The sequence below is a fragment of the Loxodonta africana genome, chromosome 27 (genome assembly GCF_030014295.1).
Source record: "Loxodonta africana isolate mLoxAfr1 chromosome 27, mLoxAfr1.hap2, whole genome shotgun sequence".
Classification (NCBI taxonomy): Eukaryota; Metazoa; Chordata; class Mammalia; order Proboscidea; family Elephantidae; genus Loxodonta; species Loxodonta africana.
In genome coordinates this window covers 35,468,623-35,493,501 of record NC_087368.1, presented here as the reverse complement: position 1 = coordinate 35,493,501, position 24,879 = coordinate 35,468,623, and the positions used below count along the sequence as shown (strand labels likewise).

General features: G+C 47.7%; 1 protein-coding gene across 1 annotated transcript; it reads left to right on the top strand.

Moving 5' to 3' along the window:
* The first annotated feature begins 99 nt into the window (after positions 1–99).
* On the top strand, positions 100–23,831 carry DCLK3 (doublecortin like kinase 3). Its single transcript, XM_010595584.3, has 4 exons — positions 100–1,950; positions 16,668–16,800; positions 19,818–19,985; positions 22,882–23,831. The coding sequence occupies exons 1-4, from the start codon at positions 244–246 to the stop codon at positions 23,076–23,078; spliced, it is 2,205 nt and encodes a 734-aa protein (XP_010593886.2). The 5' UTR covers positions 100–243; the 3' UTR covers positions 23,079–23,831.
* Positions 23,832–24,879: the final 1,048 nt, after the last annotated feature.

The window sequence follows — 24,879 nt, the reverse complement described above, 5'->3', positions numbered from 1 at the left end:
AAGCCTGATAGTAGAATCGGCCATCTTTAGAAAAGCCTTGGTGAAGACCAGAGGGCTCTTTGAATTCATCCTGACTAATACTGTTTTCCTTTTCCTGTTGTAGGACTTCGAGGCCCATGTGATCACTCTCTAAAATATTTAAGCTCAAGAATCACAGAGCGAAAGCTGCAGGGCTCATGCCTGCCTGCTGGCCGAGGGAATCTGGAGAAACCGTTCCTGGGGCCACGCAGCTCTGTCGTGCCCATGTTCAGCACTCAGAACGGCCTTCACGCCGTCCATGCTGAGAACAGCCTGCAGAAGCCCAGGGTTGTGACCGTGGTGAAGCTGGGTGGGCACCCCCTCCGGAAGATCACCCTGCTCCTCAACAGGCGGTCTGTGCAGACATTTGAGCAGCTCATAGCGGACATCTCAGAAGCCTTGGGCTTTCCAAGATGGAAGAATGATCGAGTGAGGAAACTATTCAACCTCAAGGGCAGGGAAATCAAAAGCGTCTCTGATTTCTTCAGGGAAGGGGATGCTTTCATAGCCATGGGAAAAGAACCATTGACATTGAAGAACATTCAGATGGCTATAGAAGAACTGTACCCCAACAAAGCTCGGGCCCTGACACTGACCCTGCATAGCCGGGCCCCCTCCCCAAGGCTGAGGAGCAGGCTTTCTAGCAAGGCTCTGAAAGAGGGTCACCACTGTGGGAAGACTGAGACTACCAAGAGCTGTGGTGAGGCTGGGTCCAAGGTGGCCGTCAGGCATCCAGGGAAGACCCCCGTGGAGCCGGCGCTAGAGGACGGGGCGAGGTCCCAGAATTGGGTGAGGGGGAAGTGGGAGCCTGAATCCAATAGCAAGCTCGCCAGGGAAGCGACTCTAGAGGAGGGGCGTGCAAGTGGAGAGAAGCACCTTGGGGTGGAGATAGAAAAAACCTCAGGGGAAATTGTCAGATGCGAGAAGTGCAAGAGAGAGAGAGAGCTCCAGCAGAGCCTGCAGAGGGAGAGGCTGTCCACAGGGACCAGCGAGCTGGACATGGGCAAGTCCTCAAGGTATGAGGTGGAGAAGCTGGTGAGGACGAGAAGCTGCAGGAGGTCTCCCGAGGTGAACCCTCCAGGTGGAGAGGAAGGGTGGAAGAGGGACAGCCACAGAAGCAGTCCCAGGAATCCCACTCAAGACCTGAGGAGACCCAGCAAGAACACAGAAAAGAAAGAGGACAGAGACCCAGAACGTCAAGAAAGTCATCCTCTGGGAGCAGTCAAGACGAAGAAGGAACTTGTGGAAGCTCAACCAGGCACAGACGAGGGGCTGAGGGAAGTGAAGAAAGACACCAGGAATGTTTGCAGGAACAAGCATGGCGGCTGGCTCCTGAGAGAGCACCGGGCTGACCCTGAGAAGCTGCCTAGGACTCGAGGTGAGGAAAAGGAGGCCGAGAAGGAGAAAAAGGGGTGTGTGCCGGCAGGGAGAAAGGTGGTTCTCAGAGATGAAGAGCCTGCAAGGGCGGAAGAGAACAAGGCCGAGCGGCCTCTGGGTCGGAAGCCCCGGCCCCCGGGCATCATCGCGGCCGACGTGGAGAAGTACTACGAGACCGGCCGGGTCATCGGCGACGGGAATTTTGCCCTGGTCAAGGAGTGCAGGCACCGAGACACCAGGCAGGCCTACGCGATGAAGATTATCGACAAGTCCAAGCTCAAGGGGAAGGAGGACATGGTTGACAGCGAGATCCTGATTATCCAGAGCCTCTCGCACCCCAACATAGTGAAGCTGCATGAAGTGTACGAGACGGCCAGGGAGATCTACCTGATCATGGAGTACGTGCGGGGAGGCGATCTTTTTGACGCGATCATAGAGAGTGTGAAGTTTCCAGAGCGAGAGGCCGCGCTCATGATCATGGACTTGTGTAAGGCGCTCGTCCACATGCACGACAAAGGCATTGTCCATCGGGACCTCAAGCCGGAAAACCTTTTGGTAAGTCCCAACTTTGCTGCTGTGGGACAGGGTGTTATTTGTTTTTCTTTTTAAAATAGACTTTATTTTTTAAAGCAATGTTAAACCCGTTGCTGACGAGTCGATTCCAACTCATAGCAACCTTATGGGACGGAGTAGAACTGCCCCATAGGGTTTTCAAGGAGCGCCTAGTGGATTCGAACTACTGACCTTTTGGTTAGCAGCTGAGTTCTTAACCACTGTGCTACCAGGACTCTGGAGCAATGTTAGGTTTACAGAAAAATTGCTTAGAAAGTGCAGAGAGTTGTTACATACTCCTTGGGAGAAGGCGCTTATAAAATATGAGATAAAATAAATACCAGTTCCCTTATACTCTGTTACTCTTACGCCCTGGAACAGTACTTTTAGATTATTTTCACGTACTTGTCTCAGTATTTAATACTTTGGTTATAGCTCATAAATTACCGAGATAAATTCATTTTGATTAAATTCTTGAGAAATAAACCCTCAAATTTAAATAAAATGGAAAATGCCTCCTCGTCCCTCGGAGAGAAATACTGTCACCTTGACAGAACACATGGACTTAATTTCTTGGGCCTTTGTACATCTGGCCCAGGTATCAGTCGGGTGGGGGCTACTGTTAGACAGAAGGCTCTACACTGCAGGGGCTTGGGTGTGGAGTGGGTAAAAGCCTGGTTCTGGAGGCAGGTAATCTGGCTTTGAATCCTGGCTCCATCTAGGATACGCTCTTCACCTTTCTGAGACTTAGTTTCCATATTTATAAAAGAGAATAATAGTACCTTGGAGCCCTGGTGGGATAGTAGTTAACACCTCTGCTGCTAACCAAAAGGTCAGCAGTTCAAATCCATCAACTACTCCTTGGAAACCCTATAGGGCAGTTCTACTGTCCTATAAGGTCACTATGAGTTGGAACTGACTCAACGATGACACCTAACAACAACAACAATTCATAAGGTTGAGGGAGGATTGCGCATGAGAAAGAGAAAACCAGCGCCTGACCACTGGGGCCTGGCTTGGCTATGCAGTTTTCCTGTTGAATGTAAACAGTTTCACAAAATAGCATCAGACAAGGCCACTTTCTGATCACGATGGCTCAAGACAAAAGCAAGACCACTCTGTGATAATGTCTGAAGGCAGACGAAAACAAAACCAAGAATATTGTCCACACCACAAATATGGGCACATACCCTCTTCCTCTAGCTACAGTGAGTGATAGCCTCCCCTCATTCCTCTTAACCTTCTAGATAAGGATTGCTAAAATAACAAGCATACCCCCACTTCCTGACAGTATCCAATCCAGAGCAAAAGGCTGCTATCTTAAGCTCCCTCTCAAATCACCTAACAGCCCAAATCCTAAAACAAGCCCTTTACCCACCCTCTTATTTAGGTGCCTCGTGAGTCACTATGACGTGCGTTCACCGTGTTGCAATGAGTCAATAAACCTGACTTGTTTGACTTCAAGTGCGTTCCTGGTAGTCTTCAGCTGGGCCTCATGCCTCCACCTTCTGGTGCTTCACCCACTTTATTCTTGTAGCCCTGAATATATCCTAATTTATTCATCTGTTTTCTTTCTCCCCTTAGTGGAAAAAGTTCCATGACAACAGGGGCTCTTTTTTTAAAATTCAGATAGTACCACGAGACCAAAAAGAGTTTCTGTCATACAGGAGACATTCAGTAAATCCAAGTTGGGTGAATGAATGGATGAAAGACCATATAGCATGCTGCCTAGGAGATGGTATTCCATCACAGGCGGCTACCATGATTGTTACTACATTTAAAACAATTCTGATGTTAAGGTGGATATCATGAGTAAGCAGTAGTGATTTTAAAGCTGGATGACTGCAGATAAAGTGATAGGGAATGGAGACGGTGCTTTTGATGAGCCATATTATTTTTTTTGCAAGGATTTAGCTGATTTCCTTTAATTTCCATGGCTGTTGACCCAGCCTGGAAACACCATCCCAATGCATCCCTCTGTCTGTAAACTGCTCCCACCAGCAGAGTGAGTCAGGCTAATTACCTGGTGAATTGAGTTCTACGTTGACCATTAGGCCAAGTAACCTTGTTTTTGCTCAAATGCAGACGATTGCAAAGTAATCTGAGTGGCTGCCTGAGTGGCCTGGATTACCATCATATAACGTTCCTGTTGAAACATTTCATTTCTGCATTAGCTGGGTGTCCTTGTCCTTTCTTCACTCACTTTTTGATCGCTGCGGTCTTTTGGATCTGAGGCCACACGGTCTCCATGTGTGATGCGCTCTTCCCTTTTCTATGGACACTATGTTGGGTATTGCCACAGAGCAATGTTCTTTCATGGCTCTCGGATGTTTTCACCCAGTTGTCTAAGCAGGAGAGATTCTGATTAGAGGCCTGGGTGGGTCCCATGAGCTGCACCTTTCGGGGATATGTCTACCAAAGCACTATCATGGTCACACAGCTTCTCAACGTGTAGAATGAGAGTCCCTACGCTGTAGAGTTGTTTTCTTCTGGGGACAGGCAGCTGAGCCTGCATTCCTCACCAAGGGCCTGAGACCCGTGTCTCGAGTCAGCTGCTCTCCTGGGCAATAGAGGCTCTTGTGTTAAGGGACTGACTTGTCAGCAGTTTTTAAAAATGGAGAAAGTCAGCACTGGTTTGGATTTCAGGGGGCCATTTGCTTCAGGAAGTAGAAAAATGACAAGGAATATGTTTAGCGTGGAAGAGCTAACTGCCTCTGAGAAGTTGTTTGACAACTCCTCCTGGATTGAAATGTCAAAACATGTGCTTTTGTAGGGTGGCTGTGAGTCGGAATCGACCGACGGCAGCGGGTTTGGTTTATGGGTACGTCCTTTTAGTGCTTAGGGGCGATGAAGTGTATGCAGGCGTGTGTGTGTGTGTGTGCCTATCCAGGATAGCTCTAATTTCTCAGTCTAAATAAATTAGCCCTTGTTTCTTAGTATGGATTGTACCTGCTATCCAGACCATTTTCTGCTTTCTAATTTCAAAGAAAGTGACTTTTTCTTAGCATAAAAAACCTTTTTTGTGTGGTGATATGGCTCCTTCAGAAACTGCAGAGAACAACATATCTGAGCCATCTTCTGTGGAATAGGTTAACATATTTTCTGTCCCGTGCTTAATTTATCAGCTTGTATTTATCTGGGTTTTTTTTTTGTTTGTTTGTTTATCAAAATGGACAGGTCTGTCACATTTGTAAAACCTGTTTGTCTTTTTTCTGCGTGAGTAAAGCTCACCATATTGTTGTGTTAGAAGTCTAAATGCTGTCTAAGGTCAGCGCGCTCTGGTTTCTCGGATGGAGTTAAGGATGTCCCATCTGACATTTGGCCCGTTGTCTGGGTTTAGAAAGATGTCATCTGTAAACTTACGATAGCGATAATTGCAAACTTGGCTGGTCTTCTAAGATTTAACGTTGGTCAGTATCACCATGGCGACTACCGTCCATCAATTCACGTTCACTAGGGTCGCCAAGAGTCAGAATTGACTCGACAGCAGTGGGTTTGGTTTTGGTTTTGGTTTTTGTTGAGCTTAGAAAAGTGACGTGTTGGAAGTGTGATGGCATGGCTGACTGTAATTATTGCTGCTTTGAGAAACCTGAATATACCAAGAGCTCTTAATGAATCTGGCAAGCTTATCATGTTGTTTTAATCAACAGAAATATTCATACCTGATGATTGGGCCCTAGAGTGACATTGTAGGCCTATATTACTGAGTTTCTCTCCTTCTTCTGATCACATTTACTGATAAGATGCTGGCTCTCCTCTTCCCCTAGGGCTGTTGTTTAGACTCCTGAGATCTTACAAAAGAAGTTTTAATTAGAAGACTTTGTAGCTTGCAGAAATATCAGTGTTAATTGCTCCTTCTGCCAGTATTTGCTCCCTTGGCAGGGTTAGAATATGCCGTGTGGTGTTGGCGGGGCCCTGGGGGACGGGGAGGAAGCAAATAGGAGGCTGAGAAGTGGTGATGATCAGAGACCAGCGAAAACAGGACGGGCAGTGGCCAGGCCAGGTTATTTAAGGCCATCGGCTGAGTTATTACATCAGGGAAAGAAGCTGGGTGTGTGGGTGGAGGAAGAGGCTGAAGAGATGTCACACATGAGCAGAGTCGTTTGAGAAAAATCTCTCCCAGAAAACGGGGAAGAGAAGGGATGGGTGTTTGCCGTGGACACAGCCTGAGAGGACTGAGATGCAAAGGTGGGCTGTGGCACGCTGGCTGACATACGGGCGTATTCTCCCAGCCTCCCCACTCCCCCAAACCCAGGTGCCACAGCTGTGGAGTGCTAGAGCAGAGAACCTGGGAATCCAGAAGAAATGGTGGTGGCGGGTTGTGGAGACAGGTCACAGCTTGCAAAGACAAAGTATGTACCTTGTTCTGGCCTCTTGTTGGTTTTAGATATCAGAGCCCATCAGATCATCTAAGTGTTTAACCACAGAATGTGACGGGACAGGGCAGTGACAGATGTCCCCATGTGTGCCGAGGACAACCTAGAAGAATAAAAACACCCAAGAGCACTACTTGCCCACTCTTCTGCAAAAATAAACGTGTCCCATCATTTTGTTCATCTTAATTCCCTAAGTTCTTTTCCCACTTCTCCTTTGATGTCCAAGAAGAACTCAGTGCTTTTTGCTCTGTGCTTATTGTCAGTGGTTCTGTAAGGCGTGTCTTCCCCTGGTCAGCCAGACTTTTCTTCTGCCACCTTCAACTTCAATCTTCTTTCCCTTTAGCCTCTAAAACAGGGGTGTCCGTGCCTTCTCAGTAATGGCCCAAGTATTCATGGACTCATTTGTACACCATTTGCGTAAATGTTTAAAGAATAGATAATGATTAAACAGCGTATCTTGTTAGCAAATAAGAAATATGGATTTCAGCAATAATCACTAAGGAAACAGTACAGGGATATAGACCTCTAGGCCATCAGCCAGTCTTCATCAGTTCACTGAGAATACTTGTATGTAAGAGAGAGAACTGGTCTTGAGAACTACAGGCTGTATTCAGTCAGGAAACATTACAGGTGTGACTTTCGGCTGATACTGGCAAGAGTGGCTCTCAGTATTCAACATAGCAGTTTCTGGAAAAATAAAAACGTATCTGCAGAGTTAGTGGACCCAGATATTGTCCAGGGTTTGGCCACACAGCCAGAGGTTTCAGGAAAAAATTTTAAAGTCTTCAAAGTTCTAGATACTGGGCCATCTTGATAATTATGTCCTTCTTTCTTCTGTTAGTGCCTTTTGAATCGGTCACCTACAAGTCTAGATGTTTGATAATTTGTTTTCTGCAGTAAGTTATCCACAGCAAAGGCAACTTGAAAGCTGACTGCTACGTATGAAACTCGATGAACGCCTTTTCCAGTTGTGACTTGACTTCTCCAGGGAGCCCTGAAGGCTCAGCTCAGGTCGTTCAGTGAAGGGGAATCACAGCCATCCCCTGTTGTCCACCCAGTGCTAATGTTCAGGCAGTTATCACCACTCTAACAGAGGGTCAGCATTCCATGAGCCATGTGAGGGTCTCTGGGTAGGTTTCTGAGAACTCCTTATTTTCTAAATGTCCCTAGTCTGAGGAGGCAAATCAGTAAATCTGTTCCAGAAGTTTCTGGGCTCTAAGGTCTACTTATCTAGTTGCAATAGCATGAAACCCCCAGATTCTGTTTCTGCTTCTTCCAGCTGTCCCATATGTCAGGGGTTAGGTCAGGGCGTGGAGAGGAAGGAAGGAGAAAGGTGTGAGGGAAGGCAGTACAGCTCGATCATCCCCTTTCTCACCGCCGTAGGTGTGAAACCTTGCCGACTTGACGTCACGTTCTGATTGAGTCTTCTGATGAGGGACTCCGTGGAAGCGGACGTTCTGTGTGGACACGGATTTGCTGTTAATCCTCCCCCTTAATTGTGAATGCACCATTTTTTTTTGGCAAGGATATTCTGCTTTTCCATAGCTCGACAAAATTCTTCACACCCCTTTCAGTCAGTTTGACAGAATATACAGAATCAAGGAAAAAGACGATTCCTCTAAGACTCTGAAGTGGGCTGCCCCCCAGGAATTCAGCCGGGATGCCTGTTTGAGGTGGTAAATCCCCCCTCTGATGTGTTACCCTCCTCAGACCTCAGGGCACTACTGGGACCCCGTGAATAGTTCCTGGGAACCACGACAGTAATCATCCTGTTTGTAATACTTTTGGCTGTCACTAGATAGGACCTTGACCTTGGGAATGTTGAGTAGTTGTGTGCATGAGCCTATAACTGTGGGCTTCATGCTCTATTTAGGTTCATTATATTTCCTAGGAAGAGGTTGGAAGCAGGAACATAAAGATGTGTACCCTCTCAGGATACTGCTTGTTCGCTGTGCTAGGTAGGCGCTTGGCTGGTTGACCTTAACCTCGTATTTGCTGTCCCCGGGCAGAGGCGCTGAAATGAAAGGGATCCTTTACTGCTGTATGGCTTCAAGTCCTGGTAGATTGTAACGTGACAGAGAGTTCGGTCTGCACGGCAAGTCAGAGACCCTTTCCCTCATTTTGTAGGTGATGAAGTACGCTCAGGAAAGCCAGGTCTGAGGGTGCGTAGTTTACATAGCCTCCTATCATTTGTGGATACCGTGCTAGACAACATAGCCTTTATCATCCCTTGTTATTACTATTACTTCTTTTTACCTTTTTTTTTTAAATAGCACTTATCACTACCTGACATTACATATTTATTTACTTCTTGTTGTTAGGTGCCGAGTTGGTTCTGACTCATAGCGACCCTATAGGACACAGTAGAACTGCCCCATAGGGTTTCCAGCGCTCCATTTATTCCCTTATTAAGAGAACAGAAGCAAGGACTTCTTTCTGTTTCATTCACTACTTCCCTTGTGACTAAAACAGGCAGATGGTAAGCGTTTAATTAATATTCGTTGAATGGATGCAAGATGTTAGGTAGAAAAAGCCGAGGCAGCGTGTAGACAGCAAAGCCACGCCATGGGCATACCACAGGCTGTGTGACAGGAAGGACTTGGCCCGCTGGTTCTTTCCGTGTCATTCTTTCGGATTACAGCATGTATGTTCGGTTTAGGCACGGTACTTCAGTGGGAACTGGTTTCTAAGATCATTTCAGTCCTCATCCAAAAAACCCACTGCCGACTCACAGCGACCCTGTAGGACAGAGTAGAACTTGCTCCACAGAGCTTCCAAGGCTGTAATCTTTACGGAAGCAGATTGCCCCATCTTTTGGTGAGCAGGCGAGCGCTTAATCACTGCGTCACCGGGGCCATTTTCGAGTCCTGATTGATAGCCACTTGAGAGTGGAACCTTGGGCGGAAAGTCAGAGAACACTAAGGGGCAGGTGAGAAGTTGGGGATCTTAGAATAGCAGCCTGCCTATACTCTGTTGCCACCTTGTGTTCAGAGGCGAAAATGGCAATATAGCATTTAAATTGATGTTACCGTTTGCTTGGGCACGTTTCCCCTGTGGGTGGAGGCTTGAGTTTGATGGTCTCAGAATTCCCGTAGACATGAAACAAAAAACCCAAACCTACTGCGCTCCAGTCGATTCCGACTCATAGTGACCCTATAGGACTGCCCCATAGGGTTTTCAAGGAGTGGGTGGTGGATTTGAGCTGCTGACCTTTTGATTAGCAGGCATATCACTTAACCACTCTACCACCTAACAACCTAAAACAAAAGCCACGAGGGCTCTAAAAAAAACAAAACACACACACACAAAAAGATCAATTGTGACTCATAGTGACCCTATAGGACACAGCAGAACCGCCCCACAGGGTTTCCAAGGAGCAGCTGGTGGAGTCAAACCTTTGGTTAGCAGCCAAGCTCTTAACCACTGCACCACCAAGGCTCCACCAGGGGCCTAGGAGGAAGAATTGTCCCAGAATGTCTCATTTACATTTCAGGGGTTCAGATAGGAGCTATTTGAACCCGAGAGTGTGAGGTGCCTGTTAGGAAAGAAAACAAAGCCTCACACGGTGCATGGACATAAATGTAATTAAGCTGCTAGGTAAGAGTCCTCAAGTCACACTGACAGCCAGACCTAAACCAAAAACCTGCTCCCTTTGAGTTGGTTCCAACTCATAGCGACCCTATAGGATGAAGTAGAACTGCCCCATAGGGCTTCCAAGGAGCCGCTGATGGATTTGAACTGCTGGCCTTTTGGTTAGCAGATGTAGCTCTTGACCACTCACCACCAGGGCTTCCTGACAAACCTGAAAGTTGTTATAACTCCTGACAGCAGAAGTGGAGACAAAAGAATTATACAAACCCAGCAGTCTGAAGCCACTTTCTCGAAGAATAACAACAACAACAAAAAAAACAAAAAACCAGCAAAGCTGTTACCATATGCTCAATTCTGACTCATGGTGACCCCGTGTGTTACAGAGTAGAACTGCCCCATAGGAGTTTCTTGGCTGTGATCTTTATAGAAAAAAGATTGCCAGGCCTTTCTTCCGCAGTGCCACTGGGTGGGTTTGAACCACCAACCTTTCAGTTAGTAGCTGAGAGCAAACTGTTTGTGCCACCCGGAGACCCCACAAGTTTCACGCAGTCCTCCTAACCTGCTGCCCCGGGTTCTGCTCTCCATCTCAGGCCGTCCTTTATGCTTCTGGGATGATGACCCTGGGACTCAGAGAAAAGCTAAACTGTGCAGAAGCCCGAGGCGGCGTACTATATTTTAGAAAAAAACCCTAAAATAATTCAAAAACAGAGCTGCTATTCAAAAATGTATCCATCATTGTCTGGAAATTTAACATAATAAATCTTCAAAGTAAAAGACTGAGTTTCCAAAACATTTAACTTGTCCCAGATTTTGGGATTGGAGGCTTTCATGATAAAGGGGTTGCTTCAGTTATTTCATGTGGAAATGTGTAATCATGCGTTGCTTAGTGTCCACGGTAAGTTCTGTGAAATAGGACGTTATGTGATTTGGTCGTTGTGCGAACACCGTATTATATACAGGCAGTCTCTGGGTTATGAATGTCTGAATTACAAACAACTTCTATGTAGGAACGGACCGCCATAAAGACTATTAAAAATTTAAGTTAAATACAATAGTTGGTGATAACGAGAGCACACAGTACTTCGTGAGGCTCATGAAAACAGTGCGCGGTCTGAAAGTGTTTAAGTGTTTCGTATGCGTAGAAAGGTAAAACACATATTATATACTAAGACAAACATTAGACTACCTGACGCTAAATAAGAACCACATGTACCTCTTCAACTTACCTACAAATTCAACTTAAAGCAGACTTAGGAGCGGATCTCATTCGTAAGCCGAGGACTCTGTGTACACAGGGGACCTGAGATACCCGTGTAGCGGGCAGGAAGCTATTACCTCTGCTACGTCCAGTTACGTCGCATACGTCCTGTTCTCTGACTGGAAGCCCTGAACTCTGTCATAGCCTTATGGGACCACAGACGTGCGTGCCCTTGGACATTGCCTGAACGGATGTTATGTAGCGCATGGCCGTGTTTTATTTTGGTATCTTAAATCAGCCAAACGCTTTTATTATTTTTTTTATTGTGCTTTAGGTGAAAGTTTCCAGAGCAAATTAATTTCTCATTAAATAATTAATACACAGATTGTTTTATGACTTTGGTTGCCAGCCAGCCAGCCAGCCAGCCAAATGCTTTCCATGCTGATCACTTGCTTGGGAACATTTACAAATATTTGTGGTAGACATGTTTTTTCAGCAATTATACAACAAGTGTGGATAATGTAGATGGCCCGCTGGGAAACTAGACACTGCACTATTTTTCCCCCCTTCCCTTCCAAACTAGGTTTTCTAGCCCGAATAATTGGGGTAGCTACCCACGCTGTCCCCTTTGGGCTGTGCCTGCCTTGATATGCAGGCCAGAGCAGAACCGCATTGTAGTTCTAAGTTTCTGACTTTCCATTTGGTTAGGTTAATTATGGCGACATTGATTAGGTTGCCCTGCGGGTGACTCAGACGCTGTAATTATGCCTCATCCTGCTACAGAGACGTAAGCACGCTTTCCGGGACCAAAGCATCATGGAGACCGTCTCCTTCTCTGGGGACGCAGGAGGAATGGCTGCCCCCCATGCATTCTGGGTTGTGCCGTGCCCGTGGTCCTGATGGAACAGGGCCCTCCCCGTGGCCCTCCTGCATCCACAGGCTGGTGGAGGCAGTGGGAACTTTTGCACCAGCTCCAGTAGAGAGCGCAGGATGAGGGCGCCTGCCTGCAGCCAAGTTGATTTCTCCTAAAGCTCTGGTGTCTCCACAGAGTTTCTTACTAGAATGAGATTGCCCAGGCACAGCCCAGTCACTTTTCTGCATAGTGCTTCAATAACTGCTCAGCTCACTGATCAGAGCAATCGCTTCTGCTGTGAGACGCTGGATAAGTAAGAGTCGGAGCTTTGTCTGTGGAGATTGAACCTGGCCCATGCCTGAGCGGGGGCTTCTGGATACCGGGGAACAGGCTTTGACGGGGACTTCAGTTTGGATGATGTTGTTAGCTGCTGTTGAGTAAGACCCTGGGACTCATGGCAACCCACATTGGAACGAAACACTGCCTGGTCCTACGCCGTCCCCATGACCGGCTACAGGTCAGACCATTGTGATTAATAGGGTTCTCACTGGCTGATTTTCAGAAGTAGATCTCCAGGCCTTTCTTCCTAGTCTGTCTTAACCTGGAAGCTCCTCTGAAACCTGTTCGGCATCAGAGCAGTACCCAAGCCTCCACTGACAGGTGACTACATGTGATGTGCATTGGTCGGGAATTGAACCCATTTCTCCCATGCGGGAGGTGAGAATTCTACGACTGAACCACTGTAGCCCTCTCGATTTGGATGAGGAGATCCTAAATGGGAAGGAGGAAGATATCAAAGACCAGCTTTCTGCACTTACTTGGCATGAAGTCAGTTCTGCTCTTAAGAAGTGAATTATTGTGTGCTAACCTTTTTTTTTTTTTAACCAAAAGCAGCTGGAATCCACCACTTCCTCCTTGGGAACCCTGTGGGGGAGTTCTCCTCCATCCTATAGGGTCGCTATGAGTCAGAATCAACTTGATGGCAATAGATGTGGTTTTTAAAATAATACAGCTTATTTAATAAACACTATTTTTTTTTTTTTTTAATATAGTGCTTTTTTGGAGCCCTGGTGATGCAGTGGTTAAGAGCTCAGCTGCTAACTGAAAGGGCAGCAGTTCAAATCCACCAGCCACTCCTTGGAAACCTTAGGGGGCAGTTCTACTCTGTCCTGTAGGGTTCCTATGAGTCATAATCAACTGGAGGCGAATGGGTTTGGTTTGGGTTTTATAGTGCTTTTGAGGTGCCAGGCACAGTTCCTGACTCCTTACAGGTATTAATTCACTTAAACCTCACAATTCCTAAAAGGTAGGTCATTCATGTCCCTGTCTCACACCTGGGGAAACAGGCGCAGTTTCATAATAAACAGTGAGCTGGAATTTGAACGCTGACAGTCCGTGCTTACAACCAGTACATAATGCTGACTCTTCAAGCAAAGAGTCATTTCAGTCACAGGAAGTAAGGCAGCCTCATGTAGAGGCCCACAAGAGAACCAGAGGCAAACTGCCCAAGTTGGCCGGGTGTGGTCAGTTCAGGGTCCTCCTGCCAGCAGGGGGCAGTGTCACGGCATTCTCTCCCCTGCGTGTCGCCATGTTGTTGTAGAAAGTGTGTTAGCCACAAATCTCTCAGGCTATGCAGGGTCCAGGAGGGGTCCCTCCATGTGGAGTTTGGCTATGTCCCTGGGGACATTTCTGCTGTGAGGGCCAAGATCCTTAGAGCACTGCCTGGCTACCTGTGCTTCCAGGTAAAGACAGCAAGGACGAACTTACAGGGTTTTCTTGGCTGTAATCTTTACAGAAGCAGATTGCCAGACCTTTTCCTCCTCAGAGCTGCTGAGTGAGTTTGAACTGCTAACCTTTTGGTTAGCAGCCGATTGAGAATCTCGTGTCACCCAGCTGCCTAATAGCCATTCTGGTGGGTGTGAAGTGCAGTTTTTTTATTTCTATCATGGTGACCTAAATGCTTGCCGAGCCACCACTTGAGATTAATTTTTTATGTTAACCAAAAAAACCCAAACCCGCTACCGTTGAGTCGATTCCCACCCACAGGTACCCTACTGGTTCTTTCGTGTTATGATCTAACTTTTCCTAGACATCATCTACCATTGCAAAGATTTCCAAGGGCGTAATCTTTAGGGAAGCATCAGGGGCGGATTAACCAGTAAGCACAGTATGCACCTGCTTGCACTGAGCAAGGTACATGAGGGCTTAATTGTATTTACTTGCTAATCCGTGGTGAGCGGTTTCCTATGGGTTTCACCGCATCGTTGCCGTGGTTGGGGACAGGTGAAACTGTGCACTGCAGATTGGTGGGAAGGTACATTTTGGCCCATGTGTACCTTGCTCATTGGGAAGTCTGCCCCTGGTGGCCCATGTGTACCTTGCTCATTGGGAAGTCTGCCCCTGGTGGCCCATGTGTACCTTGCTCATTGGGCAATCTGCCCCTGGTGGCCCATGTGTACCTTGCTCATTGGGTAATCTGCCCCTGGTGGCCCATGTGTACCTTGCTCATTGGGAAGTCTGCCCCTGGTGGCCCACGTGTACCTTGCTCATTGGGAAGTCTGCCCCTGGTGGCCCATGTGTACCTTGCTCATTGGGAAGTCTGCCCCTGGTGGCCCATGTGTACCTTGCTCATTGGGTAATCTGCCCCTGGTGGCCCATGTGTACCTTGCTCATTGGGAGGTCTGCCCCTGGTGGCCCATGTGTACCTTGCTCATTGGGTAATCTGCCCCTGGTGGCCCATGTGTACCTTGCTCATTGGGCAATCTGCCCCTGGTGGCCCATGTGTACCTTGCTCATTGGGCAATCTGCCCCTGGTGGCCCATGTGTACCTTGCTCATTGGGCAATCTGCCCCTGGTGGCCCATGTGTACCTTGCTCATTGGGCAATCTGCCCCTGGTGGCCCATGTGTACCTTGCTCATTGGGCAATCTGCCCCTGGTGGCCCATGTGTACCTTGCTCATTGGGCAATCTGCCCCTGGTGGCCCATGTGTACCTTGCTCATTGGGCAATCTGCCCCTGGTGGCCCATGTGTACCTTGCTCATTGGGCAATCTGCCCCTGGTGGCCCATGTGTACCTTGCTCATTGGGCAATCTGCCCCTGGTGGCCCATGTGTACCTTGCTCATTGGGTAATCTGCCCCTGGTGGCCCATGTGTACCTTGCTCATTGGGCAATCTGCCCCTGGTGGCCCATGTGTACCTTGCTCATTGGGCAATCTGCCCCTGCTGGCCCATGTGTACCTTGCTCATTGGGCAATCTGCCCCTGGTGGCCCATGTGTACCTTGCTCATTGGGCAATCTGCCCCTGCTGGCCCATGTGTACCTTGCTCATTGGGTAATCTGCCCCTGCTGGCCCATGTGTACCTTGCTCATTGGGTAATCTGCCCCTGGTGGCCCATGTGTACCTTGCTCATTGGGAGGTCTGCCCCTGGTGGCCCATGTGTACCTTGCTCATTGGGTAATCTGCCCCTGGTGGCCCATGTGTACCTTGCTCATTGGGCAATCTGCCCCTGGTGGCCCATGTGTACCTTGCTCATTGGGCAATCTGCCCCTGGTGGCCCACGTGTACCTTGCTCATTGGGCAATCTGCCCCTGGTGGCCCACGTGTACCTTGCTCATTGGGCAATCTGCCCCTGGTGGCCCACGTGTACCTTGCTCATTGGGCAATCTGCCCCTGGTGGCCCATGTGTACCTTGCTCATTGGGCAATCTGCCCCTGGTGGCCCATGTGTACCTTGCTCATTGGGCAGTCTGCCCCTGGTGGCCCATGTGTACCTTGCTCATTGGGTAATCTGCCCCTGCTGGCCCATGTGTACCTTGCTCATTGGGTAATCTGCCCCTGCTGGCCCATGTGTACCTTGCTCATTGGGTAATCTGCCCCTGCTGGCCCATGTGTACCTTGCTCATTGGGCAATCTGCCCCTGGTGGCCCATGTGTACCTTGCTCATTGGGTAATCTGCCCCTGGGAAGCAGACGGCCACATCTTTCTCCCTTGGAGTGGCTGGTGGGTTTGAACCACCAACTTTTTGGTGTGGCGCCAGGATTCCTTCCTCCCCAAATTAGGTCCCAGTATTTAACATCCCTCTTTTGCTTATGCGGTTGCTATGAGTCGGAATCGACTTGACAGCAAGGGTTTTTTTTTTTTTTTTTTTTTGGTTTATTGCTTATTTGCCTGTTCTTCATTCTAATTTTCAGTTCTTTTTTTTTTTTTTTTTATCTTCCCAGCCTATGTATTTCACTCTCCATTGGTATTTTCTGGTTCTCAGTAAAGTTGATCTGTGCTGAAAAGATCATTAATCCTTGTTTGAACTCAATGCTGCCTGACAGAACTTTCTGCAATGGTGGAAATGTTCTCTATCTGAGTGGTCCAATATGGTAGCCACTGGCCGCTACTAAGCTCTTGAGCACTTGCGATGTGGCTAGTGCCTCTGAAGAACTGAATTTTTAATATAATAATTGAATTTAGATTTAAATAGCCATCTGTGACTGGTGGTTACCACACTGGACGGCACAGTCAGTCTCACTCATTTGTTCTTTAGTTGAAAATAAGGGCACCTGTCAGAGATTTGTCAGTGTCAGGCTCCACGGTAAGCTTGTATAGGTTTATTGTTTGCTTATTGTGAACTTGCCTACTGATTGTCTCATTACTTTTCCTTCTTTGTTCTCATTGCTATTTTGTTTTTTGGGGGATTGGGGTTCCTTACAGGTTCAGCGAAATGAGGACAAATCTACAACCTTGAAACTAGCTGATTTTGGTCTTGCAAAGCTTGTGGTGAGACCTATATTTACTGTGTGTGGGACTCCTACGTATGTAGCTCCCGAAATTCTTTCTGAGAAAGGTAAGTGCTACACGTCACTCTGTGGGGCTCCAGCTCACTTACTGAGAGATGTTTTGTGTTTAATATTTTATGTTTTTTCAATACGTAGCAGTAAATAATTTTAGAGTTGGCCTCAGGTGTGGACCTGGAGTTCAGTAAAAATAGTTGAATCAGGTTTCCTTGACCCAAACAGGAGAACTTTTTCTTCATCGGGGCTGGGGTTGGGGAGTGTGTATGTGTTTGTATTTCTCTGTGTTGGGCAGGACAACAAAAGGCGAGATGGTGGAGAATTGGGTGGGGAACTCAAGCAAACAAGGTCATTTGTGCCACTGACCCAAGGCCATCTCCGATGGGAAAGAACTGAAGCAGTCATGATGGTAACTGGCTTAAAAATTCTTGTACCAACCTTGTATTTAAAATGGGGATCTCATTTTAAAACCCAAGAATACGGTTTATTATCTGTTAGTGTCTTGCGTGAAGATCCAATGAACTGTTTTAGTGACATATTCTGCAGAGTATGTAAAAAAGGAAACCACTATTATTTTTATATCACTCCAAATAAGTGAAGGACTGGCTGCTGTGGTTGTCCAGGAGAAGCCAGTTTGCCTACCCTAGGTAAGATGGGAAGGCTCTGAATTGCCTGTAGGGGTGATGTAGGGAGAGGGGAGGGATAACTTCTTGGCAGGGGAAGCTAAGTTGAGAAGATTAAAATATGTATGGAGGGTGGGAGGTAGAGGCACTGAGAAGACTAGCCTCAAGGGAATGGAAGGAAGTACAGTTGGTTGTATAGCCATATTTTCAATCGCCTCATATGCATGTGAAAGCTGGACAATAAATAAGGAAGACTGAAGAAGAACTGATGTCTTTGAATTACGGTGTTGCTGAAGGTTACTGAATACACTATGGACTGCCAGAAGAATGAACAAATCTGTCTTGGAAGAAATATAGCCAGAATGGTCTTTAGAAGCAAAGATGCAAGACTTTGTCTCATGTACTTTGGACATGTTATCAGGAGGGACAGACCCTGGAGAGGGACATCATGCTTGGTAGAGAGTCAGGGAAAAAGGGGAAGGTCCTCAACAAGATGGATTGACAGTGGCTGCAACTATGAGCTCAAACAGCAACTATTGTGAGGATGGTGCAGGACCAGGCAGTGTTTTGTTCTGTTGTATGTAGGGCTGCTATGAGTCGGAACCAATTTGATGGCACCTAACAACAGCAACACGGTTGAGTAGGTTGAAGCTAGATTTCCCACAAGTGGGAAGACTGGGCAGCGGGGTTTGGACTGGATGTGCTGACAACAGGATGGGAGAATACGGTGGGACCGTAAGTCATTTAAATGGTGGCATTGGTGAACTGGGTAAGGGAAGAAAGAAAGCAGATAGTTGACAGGAACTCTTAGGGAAGTCATAACTAAAATAGCATGTTGAGAAGCAATATTCTTTTGGGTTATGATGATGGGTACGTACATCTTGAATATGCTGATTTTGTGGAGACAGCAGGTGGGTGCATGGAGTTGTCCGGTTGGCAGGGAGGGGACAGACCTGGGCTGAACGTGTGGTTTTGAGACTCCTCAACCCAGAGGTGGCAGCCGAAGTGGTGAAGTGATGAGCTCCTTAGTGATGCCAGTAGGATGGCCAAGGACGGACTTTGAGAGAGACCAGGAGTTAGGGGATGAGAGAAGGAGGAGAGGACAGGCCAGCCTGGAAGAGAATCGGGAAAGTGCAACATCACAGGGGCTGAGGGGTGAGCTTCAAGAAGACGGGGAGGCCCAGCGATTTCTTCCAGGGGTGCTCATTTACGTGATAGAAAATAAGGCCCTCCCAAGAGGGGAAAGGTGGTTGAGAACTGAGAAAAGACCATCAAAATTGGCTAGGCAGAGGTCATCAGCAACTTATTCCCTTAGTATCTTCCTGCTGATTCGTGTCTTGACAACCTTACTCTGTGTTTACAAATGAATATCTAACTTCCGAGTGAAAACTGCCAAGTGTTTTTTCTCCTTTAAAGGTAAAAAGCTTTAGAAAATGTTCGAAAATTCGTATGCTGCTGTCACACCTTTGCTGGAGTTTGATTGGAGAGTATTTATCAGAACGCTTGCTGAATGTTACTTTGCACATTTTCACTCCCACAGTTATTTTAAGAACGTAAATCAGAGACGCGCACAAATATTTAATACACGGGGATGTCCATCCCAGAATTACTTACTGTTGCAAAAGATTAGAAATGATTTAAACCCAACAAAGAGGATTCATTCACTATTAAAGGAAATAATAACAATCATTAGAAATCATGTTTTTGAAAACAATTTTTTAACACAGGAAATGGCATGATATAACATTAAGCAAATAAGAGAGTATAAAAATATGTATAGTCTGATCCCAATTTTGTTAAAGAAAGTATAAATGTGTGTGTGTGTTGGGGGGCGGGGGATACAGCTTATAAACATCAGTCTCTTTATAATTATTTTACAAAGCCAGTAAATGATATCTTTAAGATGAGAGAGAAAGCAATTAACAGATAGGAAGTAGAGATTGCTAGGATAGACCAGGGCTTCTCAAACTATCTGTGGCTAAGTTTTAAAATTTTCAATACAGCGTGGACCAGCATGTGGTCTAACTGCATGCGCCACGCATGACTCCCCACAGCTGCCTGATATCACCCTGTTCAATGAGATGAGTTCTTGATGGTGCATTGGGATGTCACCGCCATATCACATTGCCCTAAGAGTTGCTAAATGCTTACTTGCAATTGCTGGGCTTATTTTATCACAGATGGTAATAAACAGATCATGACGTGACAGTGGCCTGTGGGGCAGACTTTGAGTAACACTGACGTAGACCCCATGTTTGTAGGAGGTGGCAGCAAAGAAGTATGGTTGGGCAGTAAAGCCAACCCCTATGTTTGGAGGTGCTTCTTGCTTATTGAGAGCCTTGATCCTCTTATTTGGGACCTAGAGCTAAGACTCCCCGTGATTTATCTCGTCAGCTTTTGCCCAGCCTGCTCTCAGCTGCCGTGTCCTCTCTGCCTCCGTGGTGCAGGTTACGGGCTGGAGGTGGACATGTGGGCTGCAGGCGTCATCCTCTACATCCTGCTGTGTGGCTTCCCCCCCTTCCGCAGCCCGGACAGGGACCAGGACGAGCTCTTCAACATCATCCAGCTGGGCCGCTTCGACTTCCTCGCCCCTTACTGGGACAGCATCTCTGAAGGTGAGAGTCAGGGCTTCCAGCAGCAGGAGGGGCGGGGCTCTAGGGCAGGGCCTCTCCTGGGTTCTGACTGCAAAACAAACAGGTCTTCAGCTCAGACGTGAAATTAGACTGGAGGAAGCCCAGCACGGTACCTGGCGGGTGGGGTCTGTCACCTGTTGTACCTCATCTTTTAGGTCCTCAGTAGCCTCACCTGTGTTTATGTAGCACTCTGATAACGTGACCTGCTTTGAGGTTTCGTGAAAAGTCTAACCAATTGCAGTCACCACACGCTTTTCCTGAATGCAGTGAAGGAACCTCAGAACTGAAAAATACCAGAAACATAGATCCCTCATTTGTCTCCTGTACCGAAGTGTGTGTGACTAGAGCAGATGGAAAATGGTTATTTTACAAGTGAATGATCAGGGGCCGAGCAGGGCTTACTTGGAGCACAGGGCGCTGGCAGGTAAGGGGCGAAGGTCTCAGTGACTTCTTAGTGGGCTGGGAGCATGTAGGGTCTTCCTCCCTTTTGGCTCTTTTCCAAATGGAATCTTCTTAGTTTGTGCTGACTGTGCGCACTCCCCATTGCCCGTGTAAAACCAAGAGCTTGGTAACTGTGGGTTTTGAGTCTTTGGGTGGCTCACATGGTTGAGCACTCGGTTACTAACTGAAAGGTTGGCGGTTCAAACCTACCCCAGAAGTGCCTCAGAAGAAGGGCCTGGCAAGCCACTTTGAAAGGTCACAGCCTTGAAAACCCTATGGAGCAGTTACGCCATGACACACATGCTGATGCCCTGAGTCGAGCAGTTACACCATGACACACATGCTGATGCCGTGAGTCGGATGAGTGGAAATCAACTTAACTGGCTAGGTTTTTTTTTTTTTTTTGAGAGTCTTTAACTTTAAAAGTAGAACGGGGTGGTAGTTTGTTTATTTTTGTCCTCACAGTTTCCCCCAAGTGTGTCCTCTGAGATTGGCATCGAGCTGCTCCCATCTCTGTCCTCTCTCTTCTCACTTGGGGTTGGTGGGGAGAGGAGGGATGACCTTCCTTTTTCTTCCATTAAACAAGGCGGGGAGAGGAGTGGCTGGCTGCAGGGAGAGTGAGCATCTTGAGCTCAAGCGGCACCTTGGGAAACAAAGACCTGAAAGTCATTTCAGAAAGTTCTGTGCGGCAGTGTCTTTAGATTTGGGCGGGGGTTGGGGGGAGGAGGTCCTTGCCCTGGGCCACGTGCCTTAGAGGGTCCTGCTCTGGCTATACCCCTCCCCATAGAGTGAGGTGACAGTGGGGCCCTGGGCAGTGTGCCCCAGAGCCGAGGTCCCCTATTCTAGACCACTTATCCAGGACCCCAGAATTCCCTGCCCAAATGGCTCAAGCCCACTTCCGAGGCCCGTGAGATCTCTTTTCCCAGCCATGTCCTCCTGTGCCAAAGGGTGGCCAAGGACTGGGTCTGTGGTGGTGGTGGTGGTGGGGTGGATTGTGGAGAGAGTTTGGACATGCTGGCTGGGGTGTCCAGATTGTCCACTCATGGACATGAGTCTGGCCTTCCGGACTCTGGAGTCCTTCATTGACCGTGAAAGAGTGATGCTGTGGGGCTAGGGGCACTTTGTGGGCAGAATTTGCCCCGTTTGAACTGGGGAGTAGGAGAAGCCTGTGGCCGCAGTGCTCAAGAGGTGGCTGGTCAGTGGACACGGGAGGGAGTGATTGTTGGCCGAGCAGCTCACCTTGAGCGAGGAATGCACCAGGTTCCTCCAATAAAGGTAGCAGAAGGGGGTGTTTTTCCTGTGAATTTCTCCAGTGATTGGAAGAGGAGGCTCAGAGGGCCAGCCTAGGAGAGCTGCAAGCCAGGGAGCCATCCTTTCCCTTCCCACCTGCCACCTGGCCCACCAGTTGCCACCACCTCTCTCCAGAAACAGTCATGGTCTTGGGTGGAAAGTGAAGTGAATTTTGAATTTGTGCTGTTTATACTAATTTGGTGTCTTTACACGTGTTTTTCAGTTTTGTTAATATGAAGGCATATTTATCAGCTTAAACCAAAGCCTGTTGTCGTTGAGTTGATTCTGACTCATAGCAACCCTATATGACAGAGTAGAACTGCCCCATAGGGTTTCCGAGGAGCAGCTGGTGGATTCGAACTGATGACCTTTTGGTTAACAGCCCAACTCTTGACTGCTGCGCCACCAGGGTTTCCATTTATCAGGTTAGGAATATGGAATATCTTTTATTTAGCAACTTGGTAGTTTGGCTTAAAACTTTAAAACATGTAGACGTATGGTATGTGAGTCTCTATTTGTTCTTTTGTCCTGGGTGCCATGGATGTTAAGGGTGGGCATGGCCCCGTGGCTCTGGAGAAATGAACAAACATCCCCTCGGGCTGTACTCTCCAGTATGGTAACCATTAGCCACACACATGGCTATTTACATCGAAATGTAAGCTAATTAAAAATAAGAATCCCTGGGTGAGGCAAACAGTTAAGTGCTCAACTACTAACCGAAAGGTTGGTGGTTCGAATCCACCCAGTGGCACCTCCGAAGAAGGCCCTGGCGATCTGCTTCAGAAAGGTCACAGCCACTGAAAACAACATGGAGCACAGTTCTCCTCTGGAGCACGTAGAGTTGCCGTGAGTTGGAGCTGACTGAGTGGCAAGTGGTATGTTGTATTTAAAAGTAAATGAAGTTAAAAATTCCGTTTCTCAGTTGCGTATTCCAAAGGCTCAGTGGCTACCAGTGGGTAGCACGGGTATGGAACATTACTGCCATTGGAGAAAATTCTGTCCGGCAGTGCCGCTCTGGAATACGGAAGAGCCTTTTAGCCAACCATGGTTGCTCACGTGGGTGTTTGTGTTCTTATTTCACGTCTGGGTGAGAAAATGCAGAACCACCGGTTCATCTCATTGTCTCCTCTTCTCTCACTCCCGACAGCTGCCAAAGATCTGGTGAGCCACTTGCTGGTGGTCGACCCTAAAAAGCGCTACACGGCCCACCAGGTTCTCCAGCACCCCTGGATTGAAACTGCTGGGAAGACTGGCATGGAAAACCTACAGAAGGAGGCGACCCTCAGCAGTGAGGGCCACCTCCGGAAGCAGCACAAGAGGGGAACACAACAGGATCCATTGTAGTCGCCAGCCCGGGCGTCTGTCCAGCTTCCCGGTCTGCTCAAGGACAGCGAAAGGACAGAAGGTGGAGAGAGAAACAAAGCAAGGGACTTCTCAAGATGATCCGAGAATTGGAACTAGGAGAGGCGCTCTGTATATTTTAATGCATAGTAAACAAAATAAACTGAGTCTTCATGTTAAGAAATGTAACATATTTTAGGTTTGTACATATACTGGAAGCCTTTAATACTACTTTTTTGGGGGGAAGAATTGTCATCAGTGAGGAGTTGTTGATGAACAGTTTTGCTGCTCCTTTCTAACCCGGTGTGTGGTGTACTGTGTGAGCGGGGCTTACCAGGCTCTGAGCTCCGCGGGTGAGATTAACGAGGTGTATCCTGGTCTTCCTGTGCTAATAAATGTGCTCTGAGTGACTGACGTGGGTCTGCGTTCTCACTACTTCTTACCTTGCCAGTGGTGAGAGCCGGGGAATGATAGTTCCGAGACATCGCCCTAAACCTGCATGACTACGTGTAACCATTGTGACAGCCGCTGGATTGATTGGCAAGATCTGTTCCTTTAGGATGCGCTGAACTGGATAACAAGACAGTGGATCTTGGTCTGTAGCATTTCAGTCTTTCTGCAAATCAGGTTTGGTGCTGTCTGAAAAATGGAAGGAAGAAATCGTGTAATTATTCTTGTCCCTTTAGTACCCACTTACGGTGCTTCTCACCCAATTATCTCTGAGCCTGTATCTCTTCTACATGACGTTAGTCACGCAGGCTGTGACTGTGTTAACGCCTTCAGATCACGAGGCAGCCATCTAGTGTGTGAATGTGTCGGAAATGCATTCGCTGGCTTACGCTGGGGTCCACGGGGCTCGGAGAGTTCAGGCGTGTTCCCACCTTTAGGGCCTCCACGCCGAGGGTGCAGAGCACATGCTCAGAGATGACCTCATTCCTGAATTCTGTACCAAGACTTTTACGTTTTCAGATGACTCGGGACATGTGTGAGCAGAAAGCAAGGCATAATCCTGATTTCCCAAATTGACCTCTTCATATTATGTGTCATCAGTAGGTTACAGACCCAGTCAGAAGGGTGGCGACAGCTTTTAAAGGGCGCAGAGATACGGGGGCTCTTAGGCTTCTCCCTGGATACTCGGTGTCTGCTTGGAGACAGACTTGCAACGGGAAATAAAGACTGCTGCCACCACTGACACCTTAGGGCTGATAAAGGTTAGCCTTAGTGGGTTGGCTTTGTATAGTAGCAGGACAGGTAAGTAGGAGGGGACTGGGTAGGGCACTCCACAGGAGAGGGGCAGGTACTGGGTAAACTGAGCCAGTCACAGGCACCGACAGAAGATCCAACCAACTCAGCAAACCAGCAAAACTAGGAGGACCCTCCCCATTCTAACGTTTTTCAGAGGGGTGTGCACCAGCACTTGGCATGAAGGAAGAGTCTTGACCTTCATTCATGCTTTGGGGCTCATAGACTTGCGTTTTCTCCTCCTGTTTTTTTTTGTTGTTGTTCTTTCTTTTCTTGCCGACTTGTTCTTGGATTGGATTTCTGTCTCTACTTTAAGCTGAAAACCAAACCTGTTGCCGTTGAGTCGATTCTGACGCATAGCGACCCTATAGGACAGAGTAGAACTGCCCCATAGGGTTTCCAAGGAGTGGCTGGTGGATTTGAACTGCCGACCTTTTGGTTAGCAGCAGAGCTCTTAACCAGTGTGCCACCAGTACTCCAGCTCTAGGTCTTCTGTATTAGTTAGCTATGGCTGTGTAACAAACAATCCCAAAACCTAATGGTTTTAAACAGTAACAATTTA

Bases quoted from the DNA above. Each gene is read 5' to 3' on its own strand.
- DCLK3 (XM_010595584.3), top strand. From the start codon at position 244: ATGTTCAGCACTCAGAACGGCCTTCACGCCGTCCATGCTGAGAACAGC. The intron at 1,951-16,667 runs GTAAGTCCCAAC...GGTTCCTTACAG, and splicing joins TCAAGCCGGAAAACCTTTTG to GTTCAGCGAAATGAGGACAA. The intron at 16,801-19,817 runs GTAAGTGCTACA...TCCGTGGTGCAG, and splicing joins CGAAATTCTTTCTGAGAAAG to GTTACGGGCTGGAGGTGGAC.